Source organism: Meles meles, chromosome 2, assembly GCF_922984935.1.
Source record: "Meles meles chromosome 2, mMelMel3.1 paternal haplotype, whole genome shotgun sequence".
NCBI classification, from domain to species: Eukaryota; Metazoa; Chordata; class Mammalia; order Carnivora; family Mustelidae; genus Meles; species Meles meles.
The window spans coordinates 29,555,687-29,567,988 of record NC_060067.1 but is presented as its reverse complement, the minus strand read 5'-3'; the positions used below and the strand labels follow the sequence as shown (position 1 = coordinate 29,567,988).

The 12,302-nt window shown below is 37.9% G+C and overlaps 1 protein-coding gene across 1 annotated transcript in view; it reads right to left on the bottom strand.

Moving 5' to 3' along the window:
• GABRA4 (gamma-aminobutyric acid type A receptor subunit alpha4) overlaps positions 1-1,443 on the bottom strand; it is a 71,844-nt gene extending 70,401 nt beyond the window's left edge. The window contains exons 1-2 of the mRNA XM_045986060.1: positions 1,221-1,443; positions 686-804 (exon numbers count right to left, since the gene is read on the bottom strand). Coding sequence (XP_045842016.1) covers positions 686-804; positions 1,221-1,306 — 205 coding nt within the window. The 5' untranslated portion in view covers positions 1,307-1,443. The remainder of the gene's footprint in view (positions 1-685; positions 805-1,220) is intronic.
• Between the last annotated feature and the right edge of the window lie 10,859 nt (positions 1,444-12,302).

Below are 12,302 nucleotides of genomic sequence, written 5' to 3'. Positions count from 1 at the left end.
GAGCAGCAGTACAGTTAATAGATGTGCCTCTATTATAGTCATTATAAATACTTAAGGAAGAAATAAAGCTGAAACACCTCGGACTCCAAAGTCTTAGGAGGGAACTAAATGCCATCTCCCCAAATAAAGTAAAAATTCATCCCACTGTGGAGGAGAACAGCAAAGGACTGGGTTCTCTAGCAGAGCGGGCAGCTTCGTGCCCCAGATTCATGTCCTAGGTAGAACACGGTGGCGAGGTTTTGGCAGAGGGACAGATACCACGTGGGAGGACGAGGGACTTGGGATCAGTTGCCTCAAGTGCAACCTGCTCTGAGCAAAGTGGCCAGGTGCAGGGAAGTCCATTCTCAGGGTGCAGCGCAGCTGGGCAACCCAGCCCCAAGTTCCCATTTTTGACTCTTTCCCTCCAACCTCCCCCACCCAGCATAGGTCCCGGAAGGTAATTAGTGTGGGGGAGAGGCAAATCTTCTGAGGCGGCAGGGAGATGGGAAAGTACTGGTGGGGGCGGTCTTCTTGTCAGAGGTCTCATCAAGGGGAAGGGGGGCGGGGAGGGAGGGAGAGACAGACAGAGACTGAGAGAGAGAGATTTTTCATTTTTCCACTCGAGGCATACCTAATGATACACAGACAGGCAGACCGAGAGAGAGGGACAGACAGGACACACGTGAGCGTTTGAAATCATTCATACCCCCAAATCCAGGACGCAGCCTGTTGTCATAACCATCGAGTAAGCTGTCCAGGATGCGGGTAAAATTTTCCGGGCATAATTTCTCCTCCTTTTGGTTCTGTCCTGGGGATTCGTTTAAACTGCAAACGCAAAGGGGGAAAAAAGGAAGGAAAAAAAAAAAGAAGAAGAAAAAAAAAAAAAACAGCAGAAGGGGTTGTTTTAAGAATCCATCACAGAACAGGTGGAAACAGGTTTATCTGCTAGAGAAAGAGTCTCTTGCCCCAAGCTGAAGGAGGCAGATCTGAAGGGTGGGGGACAGAGAAATGGCCAAGAAAGGCGCACCCAGTGCACACGCACCCCCAAACCCACACTCTTCTTGCACCCGGTGGCCCTTCTGCTTTCCGCGTCTACTTGGGCACAGAAAAACCCAGCTGCGGCCCCTGACCTTACAGTGGAGACCGGAGGGTCTGCTTTGCCCTGGGAGGGGCGGCGGCCAGCGGGGGCCCAGAGCTGGCCACCCCTCCACCCCTGTGCCTCAGGACCCCAGGGAACTCACCAAGCCGCCAGGCAGAGGAAGTGCAGGAGGGCGAAACTGACCCGGGAGGACGTAGCGATCGCGGGTACCTTCTTGGCAGAAACCATCTTTGCAACATGCCATACTTTAAGCCTGTTCACGTTTCCAGGCTCTCAAGATGCCCTGAGCAGGGTGCGAGGCGAGGGCAGAGGCTCTCCGCGGCGTGCGCACACTCGCGCTCACACTCGCCCGCGCTCACACTCGCCCGCGCTCAGCCAGCCCGAGCCGCGGTGGGCGCGTGTGTGCACGCGGGCCAGGGGGAGGCGGAACCTGCCTGCCATCGCCCCCTCCTTTTCTCGCTGAGCTCCCAATGTGTATGGAGAGCTATGTATACCGCTCAACACCCTTTCGTGCCCGCACCGGGAAGCTTCCGAGGTTAACATTGGCGCGCTTGCACCGAAAGGCTTAGCAACTTCTTTCCAACCTTTAACTCCGGTTTTCCGCCCCTCCTCACGACTGCCATCCCCAACCCCAAATGGATCCCTGCCCGCAGCATTGCTTTGCCTCCACTTTTTCCCTCCTGACTACCCCCCCCCCCCCCGCCCCCAGCCTCTTCCTGCTGGGATTTGGATTTCACCAATGAAGCTTCTCTCTCCTTAGGCTGGTTGTTCCAGGCCCTGCTTTGTACCCATTTTTGAGGCTGGAGGTGGAGAAGGAGCTGGATGACTGAAATGGCTGGGCATGAGGATGGGAGTCCATGGTGAGGACCAGGGATCAAGTATGGACAGAAACAAACTTTGGGACTCTCCCTTTCAGGTAATTTGGGGAGGGAGTAGTTGGGGGCGGGGGTAGGAAAACAAAGAGGATTCTTCCTGGTAAGAGGGGTTGCAATTCACTGGGAAAGTGAGAAACTGAGAAAGTGGCCTTGAGCTTCATTCTGGGCTCAACACATCTGCCAAGCTGTTGCTGTAAAGATACCAAATTCCTTTACTGTGCTTGCTCCTACCTGGCTTACACACTCCCAGCTTTGCTGCTGCATCCCTTGTTGGAGAAGAAAAGAAAGGTGAAGACAAGGGACATCTGGTCAAAATCACTTTTTTTGTGACACTTGATGCTCTTCTGTTAAAATGGAGCTCACTGATTTCCAAAGGTTGACCACTTTGGGAAGGAGGAAAGGATGGCTGGGGAGAGAGAGACAGAAGAAAGACAAAATGTGAGGTGTGTTTGGGGTAGGGGAAGGTTGGGAAGATAAAATGGAGGGGAATGCCTCTTAGTTCACTAATGACTTGAAAGGGGACACTAAGCACTACATCTTTAGTGTTTTGTTGAACAGAGATAAGCACTTTCAACAGACCTTTTTAAAATGTTAATTATTGGTTCCCAGGGGGAAAGGTGTCTTCACATTAATAGTGATGCACTTGGAAAGTTACACGCAATGGACCAATGACCTAAGTAATTAAGTTAGTTCCCTGGGAACTATCACCACCAATAAATACTTCTGTTTAGAACTTTGATGGTTTTCCAAATTTTATTGACAGGTGTGCTGATTTGATGTGAGAACAATCAAACCAAGGGAATTTTAGGATTTTGTTTGTTTATTTTTGTTTGTTTCAATATCCTGATTAAAATTTTCTTCATAAAGGGGAAGCTTTTCTGATTGCCTAAAGTATGTAATAAGAGAGGTATGCACCTCCATGATATTCTGTACTGTTTCCTTCATGGTGTCTGTTATACTTCTTCTTAATTCCATAGTATCATTCTTCTCTAAACGATCCTTTGAGGGTCTGGGCTGGGTAATTATTATTTATCAGTATTTATTTTTTCTCTTATTAAACTACATGGCACATAGTGCAAAGATAATAAATATTTATTGAAAGAACGATTAAACAAATTAAGGAATTGCTTACTTCCAAATCCATCCTAATTAATTTGGATGAAATTCAAGCTTACTCTCTTGGGTGAAAAAAAAGTGAAAATATTAATGTATTCCCATATATGCCAGGAGAGCATTTGTTTCTGTAGAGTCTCTATGCAAAGGCTGATAATACATCATATTATTATGATTATATCACATTACATTATTACTTTCTAAAACCCAAACCAGAATTTTCTATTTTTCTTACAATATCCATTTAAAATATTATATATGTATATATAATATGTACACCTAAATATATATATATGTATATATAATATATACATCCAAATATGTGTGTGTATATCTGTGTCTATATCTATATCTATATACATCTCAAAAAATTAATGGCTTTGGGAAAAAAGGTTTTATATTGTCAAAGATAAGTTATTTTTTAAAATTCTAATTTTAAATATGTGAAAATAATACCTTCAAATATATAAAAAGAAGATTCCACCCTTCAGTGTAGCTACTTCAATTATATTTTTGTTAACTGGTGTATAGTACTTAAGGTCAACTGAAGATAATAGTAGAGCTATATCATTTTATTTTATTTCACAGCTTTTCAATGATGTTATCCTTCATATTACTTAAAGAAGTTATATGTTGGGTGTTACTGTCTGAAATCTTTAACAAAAATGTATTTTTGTAACTATGAATGTAACGTAACTCCAACCTAAAAAAATTACAACTTACTGAGGTTATAAATGTTATTAAGTTTGCTATTATTTTTTGTATAAACTTCCATCCATTATGACTCAGATTGTCAGTGAATTCTTCTGATTGCCTGTATATAACTGTACAGAAATATGAATGTATTAAATTATACCTATTGCTTCCTTATTTAAAGTTAATAAAAGTCTTTCATTGCTATGTTTAATAGACTTTGAACTGGGTTCAAGTGCACAACCCCCAAACATCATTACGTTAAGCCAGCCACATATTCTAAATTCATCACAAAGCTTTATCTCTGATATGGTGCGAAGCAAATAACATAGATTTCCCTGCTCCTAAAGTCTTAGCGTGGGCGCTTTAGAGTTCACATGCCTATGAAATGCCCTAAAAATTAATATAAAAATTTATATTTGGGGAACAACGCACACTTTTCTGTGAGGCTTTTCATAACTTTCTTCAGATTTTCAAAGGCTATGGACAACTGTAGTACACACTAATGGTTTAATATAAAAGATGACATAGATAATAAAACAATCAAACAGGTGAAAAACATTTGTAACTAAAGTGTAAAAAAACTCTATCCCGTTTGATAACCTTATTCATTGCCAGTTTCCATAGATGATTACATAGATCTTGAGTCTCCCATCAAGACACTTACTGAAGGCATTTATTGTCAACTTATCAAACAATCAGCTAGCTTGATACACAAAAGTTTGGGGTGGCAATAAAATGAATTTGAAATAATTCAACCTGTTTTTCTTGTTTCTAGTAATTATTTCCCTTAATTGTATTTGTTTACATGTATGTATTTTCTTTTTATATATATTTTTTATTTTATTTTATTTTTTCAGTGTTCCAAGATTCATTGTTTATGCACCACACCCACACCTCCATACAATACGTGTCCTTAATACCCACCACTAGGCTCACCCAACCCCCATCCTCTCCCCTCCAAAACCCTCAGTTTGTTTCTCAGAGTCCATAGTCTCTCATGGTTTGTCTCCCCCTCCAATTTACCCCAATTCACTTTTCCTCTCCTTCTCCTTATGTCCTCCATGTTATTCCCTATGCTCCACAAGAAAGTGAGTACTACCATCAAGTGACAGATTTTTTTTTTTTTTCCAGCATCTAATAGTAATGCTTAGGAAGGGAAATTTATGGTTACCAATAGTGCTCCAAATTAAACTTGTTAAATTTGCTGCCAAGTTCTATCTTGTGATAAATATAAATATATATATATATACACACACACATATATATTCCCCCTTAAATATAAATATATCTATAAATATATATGTATATATATGTTTATATATATATATATTTTTTTTTCCCCCTTAAATACCCTAAGTTAATTTTTTCACACTGGAGACTTGAAGTCCAGGATCAAGATGTCAGCTGGGTTGTTGCTTTTTCTGAGGCCTGTCTCCTAGACCAGTTGATGGCCACCTTTTTACTCTGCCTTCTCATGGTCTTTTCTCTGTATGCATGCATGATTGTGTTCAAGTTTCCTCATAAGGACAGCAGTCATGTGGATCACGGTTCATCTTAAAAACCTCATTTTAACTTAATGACATTTAAAAAATCCCCATTTCCAAATACAGTCACATTCTGAGGTTCTGGGAGTTATGACTTCAACTTAAAATTTTGATTGGGAGGGGAGGCACAATTTTGTACATCACTGTGATTATCTTCCTTCAATTATATTTAAAACAAAATTAAAGTAATATACATGCAATGAGTTTTAAAATTCCTTAAAACATGAAGGCATTTTTGACATGCTTATATCAGTAGTAATAATGACGATGATGATAGTAATAATCTTCAGTATAATATTAGCAATTATCCTTTACTAATAGCTATTCTCATTTAAATCATCAGAAAAAATATTTATGGTTAGATATTATTTTTCTCTTTTTATAAATAAACTAAAGATTAAATATGTTAAGTGATTTGTTCATGATGGACCAAAAATTAAGGAGGTCAAGATTTTATTCTATTTCCCTGGAGAATTATTTGAATAAAATGTAATTTTGGTGTTGTTGTTTTATTTGACATATACATACATTCTGAAATGATCACCACAGTAATATTAGTTGATACATCAATCACCTCACATGGTTACCTTCTTTTGTACGTGTGGGGAAAACATTTAAGAGCTACTCTCTTGGGGCATCTGGGTGGCTCAGTCTCCACATTAATCTTCTGTCTTTGGCTCAGGCCCTGATCTCAGGGTCCTGAGATCAAGCCCTCCCCCCAACCATGGGCTCCCTGCTCAGTGGGGAGCCTGCTTCTCTCTCTCCTGCTCCCCCTGCTTGTGGTCTCTCTCTCTCTGTGTCATATAAATAAATAAGAATAAATAACAACCAAAAAGATCTACTTTTTTAGCAAAATTCAAGTACATAATACAGAATTGTTGATTATAGCCAACATGCTATACTTTAAATCCCTGGAACTTATTCATCTTACAAACAATTGACAGTTTATACCCTTTGGTCAACATCACCCCATTTCTCCCACCTTCAGTCCCTGGCAACAACCTATCTATTCTGTTTCTATGAGTTCAACTTTTTTTAGATTCTACGTTATCAGTGGGTTCATTCAGTATTTATCTTTCTCTATCTATGTTGCTTTCAAAAGTTATACAGGACTCATAAAACTAACTTGGAAAGGCATTTGACAATTATTAAAGTTGAACCTGATTATGCCCTATGATCAAGCCATCTCATGCCCCTTAAACATATTTGCTAGCATATTATTTGTAATGTGGAAAACAACAACAAATTAAATGTCCTTTAACAGGGAAATAGATATACTGTATTAGGGCATAAGTGGGGTACTATGAAGGAAATCAAGCATATGTCAAGAATGTAAGACAAAATAAGCAAGGGGCAGAATAATAGCTTCAGTAAAATACTAATCATATAAAATTTAAAACATGAAAAATATTTTACATTGTTTATGGGTATATATGCAGTGGTATGTAACCCACATGAAAAAATAAACACCAAATTAAAGATAATAGAATAGTATTGCTGGAGAGGAAGAAAGAGGAATGGAATAGGGAAAGGGAATTGGCTACTTCAATTATTTAAGTAATTTAAAAGTTTTCTTGCCTTTCAAATGCCATTGAATTCCTCTGAAAAAAGCTGTATGAAATTATAATAGAATCCTGAATCATGTGTTACAACTTATTGTCATTATTGCTTTTAGGATGCTTTTTAAGATTTCTGTGACACAAGTAAAGACTCATGACATGTGAACATTTATAAATGTTGAACATACATGAGCCATAATTTCAGCTCTAAATTAATCACTGTATTAAATCTTGTTTTGATTTTTTAATCAGCCAAATAATGCATGCTTATTATAGGAATTTTGAAGACTACAAAACAATATAGCAAAAAAACAAGTTATATGCAGTACAATTATTAAAATAAACCACTTTTTTTTTTTTTAAGATTTTTATTTATTTGACAGAGAGAAATCACAGAGAGGCAGGCAGAGAGAGAGGAAGGGAAGCAGGCTCTCCACTGAGCAGAGAGCCCAATGCGGGACTCGATCCCAGGACCCCGAGATCATGACCTGAGCCGAAGGCAGCGGCTTAACCCACTGAGCCACCCAGGTGCCCCTAAAATAAACCACTTTTTAAAAAATATTTTATTTATTTATTTGATAGAGAGAGATCACAAGTAGGCAGAGAGGCAGGCAGAGAGAGAGAGGGAAGCAGGCCCCCTGCTGAGCAGAGAGCCTGATGCAGGACTCGATCCCAGGACCCTGAGATCATGATCTGAGCCAAAGGCAGAGATTTAACCCACCGAGCCACCCAGGTGCCCCTAAAATAAACCGCTTTTAAGCTCTTTTTTTTTTTTTTTAAGGCTAAGCCTTTGAAGAAATATCACCATTTGCTTTATAAGTGTTGGAAAAAATGATACAGAGTTAACATATTTAGCAATTATATAAACCCAAAAGGCAAAGATGTGAAACATATTGTATATTTCATGTAATTTTGCTGCATATATTTACATTGGACACTTTAATCTTATCAATTTCTTTACTAGTGATATAAAGAGATTCCTGCTTCAAATATGCTAATAAACAGAAGAAAAAAGTAAACCTAAAAATATATTAATTTTCACTAATTGAAGACACAAATATTCTGGCCTTTCAAATTTTTAAATAACAGATACCTCTTTAAAAGAAGCATAAAGAAAAGCAAAAACCTTTAAAGAAAAGTACATAATGTATCTACATGTCTTTTTTAGTACTTTAAAATCCTTAATACAGAACTTAACACACAAATAAGGTTCACACAACGTAAATTGTCAAAATATCACGGATTTACAGTGGCCTGCTATCAGACCAACACAATGTGCGGAACTGAATTTTCCATACAAACCTGTGAAGCCTCCGTGGGACACAGTGGTGATATATTTGGTCCTCAGAAGACTCTGAAGCCAGACTGCTCTTCATTACCATCTGGTGGCTACTGCATGGAGTGGCATTAAATATAATTTTAAAAGAGAGTCAAAGGAACTGAATATCATCCTTATAAAGATTTTATTTATTTATTTGACAGAGAGAGAGATCACAAGTAGGCAGAGAGGCAGGCAGAGAGAGAGGAGGAAGCAGGCTCCCTGCAGAGCAGAGAGCCCAATGCGGGGCTCGATCCCAGAACCCTGAGATCATGACCTGAGCCGAAGGCAGCGGCTTAATCCACTGAGCCACCCAGGTGCCCCTGAATATCATCCTTAAGAATAGAGAGAAGAACCTCAGTATCATTACATATTACAAATGGATGAGGATAAAGATCAAAGAAGGATCTGAGATTTCTCTTACAATAAAAAAGTATGTCATAAAAAGTTGTTTTGTAAACAAGTTACAATGGAGAAAAGTTGAAAATCTGGTGAAAATGACTTATGAATAGCATGAGACTTTCAAATCACACCTATTTGCTTTATGACAGAAAAAGAAGGCAGTTTTTTTCTTCTAGTGATATATTAGATGTAACAATTTTTTTCTGTTCTGACTGAATCAGTCATCCATGTATATTCATATGACACCTGTCAAAGAAATTCTCTTTTCCATTTATCTACCTGGCAAACATTTATATACCTTTAAAATTTTAGCTTAAATCGTGCCTCACTTGAGAAGTCTTGTCTGTGGTCTCCTGACTAAGGGTTCTTCTAACTATCTCTGAAGACTGTTGATGCCTGTGTGCTGATCATTTGTGGAATGGTTTCTTTTCATGCCTGTCTGATTTTCTTAAGTGTAGAGGTGGTGCCTTACGTATTCTCATAAGACCCAAGTTCTAAGCATTTAATTTATATTGATGTAAGGAATTAATCTATGAAATTCATTGTTATTTAAGAAATTTAAACTAAAGGAAACCTCTGACATTTCAAGCTTAACAGACAGTAAAGCAAGGACGGAGTTAGATTGTAGAGAAAGTAAATGTCCATATTGACCTTTTAAATTTCCCACTTCCATCACAGAATTGCAAAGCCAAAATAGAACCAGGGAAATCATCTAGTTCTGCCACATAATTTTATGTATGAGACTGATCCTCAAACAGAATATATGACTTTCCCAAGTTTCTGCAACTAATTACTAGATTCAGAATTTGAATCCCTGTCTTCTGATTCTCCATCACTGAGATTTTTATTCTACTGGCTAACCCCCGACTACTCTTAGGAGAAAACTTAGTTGCAGGCAATGGACTTGAAGTCTTAAAATTAAAAGCCTTTTTATGACTCTTAATTCTATACTTGATGCTTGACCAAGCCTACATATATTTACAGGCAAGTTAGGAAATCACTAGTTACGTTATCAGGCAATATATTTAAAAATTTTAAATGCTTAAATTTTATGCCAGTAGGTTTAGGAATTTATCTTAAAAAATAATAAGGCATACATGCCAAGATTATGAGCACAATAGGCAACAAGGCAGCATTATTAATACTTTTGACAAAAAAGACAGACTCTTGGATATAATTTCTGGAATGTTTTGCTATTACGAGATATACTTTGGCCTGAGTAGAAGGTTTTCGAGGTGCTCCAAACACATTTTGTTTCTTTAACAGCCTACTCTAAGTTGAAGCCAAACCCATGTGACACCCCGGTAAGAACAGATGACACAGTATCTTGGAATGTCTTTTTAATAAGATATGTTGGTCAAAATCCAGAACCAGTTTTCTTCTGGGAATGTGTATTTGATCCCATATCATCCAGCTTTTTCAGCATTAGAAATTATACTTCTGGGGCGCCTGGGTGGCTCAGTGGTTTAAGCTGCTGCCTTCGGCTCAGGTCATGATCTCAGGGTCCTGGGATCGAGTCCCGCATCGGGCTCTCTGCTCGGCAGGGAGCCTGCTTCCCTCTCACTCTCTCTGCCTGCCTCTCTGCCTACTTGTGATCTGTCAAATAAATAAATAAAATCTTTAAAAAAAAAAAAAAAAGAAATTATACTTCTGGGGGAAAAATGCTTTTGGCATTTACAGTCTTAACATTTATAGATTTATCATTTTGGCAATTCCACAGGTCTCTGGCATGTCGTGCTTGCAATTTCTGCTAAGGCATAAATATACAGAGTAGGTGCTGGGCAGTCACCAAACTAGAGGCTGTGTAAGCTAAGGGCGTGCCTGATCTGAGGTCAAACACAACCAGGCTTTGTGGGTCCCAGGATTAATGTTCTACGTTCAGAAACTCTCCTGAGAATGAATGAATGAATGTAGTTCTTGGTGAATAAATCATCCAGTAAGATTTTAACTTTCAGGGAATGTTGAAAAATGCAACAAACTTGTGGTTCAAGTACAATATCTCAAAAGGAATCCTTTGATACTAAAAGGAATAGGAATTGAAGAGAAGGGGTGCCTGGTGGTTCAGTTGGTTAAGGGCTGCCTTCAGCTCAGGTTGTGATCTTAGGGTTCTGGGATTGAGTCCCAGGTCAGGCTCTCTACTCAGGGGTGAGCCTGCTTTTCTCTCTCCCTGTGCCCCTCTTCCTCTCTCTCAAACAAATGAATAAAATATTTTTAAAAAAGAAGAAGAAGAAAGAATTCAAGAGAAAATAGTGAGGCAGTAAAAACATTTCTGTATTCAAAGAGACCGCCAGTGGTTTATCCTAGAGTCAAATTTGTAATAGCTTTATGAAGATATAGACACCGAAGATGTCCTTTTTATTTATTTTTTCACTCACTGAGAACATTACTTTTCCCTCTGCTAGTGCTTCAGAACTAGAAACCAATGGCTCTGTAATAACTACCAAACCTCTTTCCCTAAGCAGGCTGTCTGCTACACATGGTGCTTAGTTACATAATGTAATTTACTAGCCCTCCGCTCTAAGGAATTGACAGCCAACTCTCAGCATTTTAACACTTTTCTACGAATATAGAGGTTGTCTTCTTTCACTCTTCTTTTCTTTCGTCCCACCCTTTTTAAAAAGTTTACTAGCAATCTGGATCACCTGATTTTGGGATACATTTGATGCGTTTCTTTCAGGCCATCTAATAAAGATGCAATGATTGCCTTTGTTTTCTCCTCTGCTTGATATCACCCAACTATTTTTCTGACTCATTTTGATGTTCTTTGAGAATGGAATCTTCTTCAGTTGAATTGTTTACAACAAAATTACAATGATCAATGTGTTTTTCCTTTCTCCTTCCCTATGAAATTATGACCATAGACTCTGGCTTTAGGTTGGGGCTGGCTTTTAGAAATTTTATAAAACTGCCCACTATTCACAGACAGACCTCTCATTATGTTGTACTGAGAAAGTCTGACTCTTGGGAAATAATGTTATTTATTATTCCAAAGTGTATATCCCCACAAAGTTCTTAGTAACAAAAAAATGAAAGATGTAAAAAACATACCCTATAATAATCATAAAGATAGAACTCTTCCCTTTTATGAGTCTGGTATATCTATTATATCTATAATTTGTCTCAATCATGAATAGAAAATTACTCTAAAATCAAATTGCTTCACTTGCTTTTGATTACAATGACTTGAATTATGACAAAGTATCTATCCTATAAGCAAACCATTTCTAAAATAAGGGATTATAGAAGCCAAGCATTGAAACACATTTTATGTGGGTTTGGCATAAGATTCAATAACTAACATGTTTTCAACATATTTTGCTTTGCTTGTAACACAAAATTCTGCCATATGTGAACCCAAGCAGGATCACAGAATAAGTGGGACAAATAGAAAATGTAGTAAAATGATAGATTTAAGCCCAAATATTCCCATATTTACATTAAATATGAAAGCAAATATTGCAATTGAAAGATAACGATTGCCAGACTGAATAACAAAATAAAGTTCCAGTTTATATCACTTAAAAGAAACTAACTTTAAATATAAGGACACAGATAATTTTAAGATAAATTATACCCCATGTTATCAGATAAAGTAATTTTAGGTGCAAGAATCATTATTGGAGATAAAGGTGACTGTTTCACATTGAAAAAGACGCAAACTTACCAGAATAATATAAAAATACTGAGTTTGTTTGCATATCAATACATAGCTTTAAA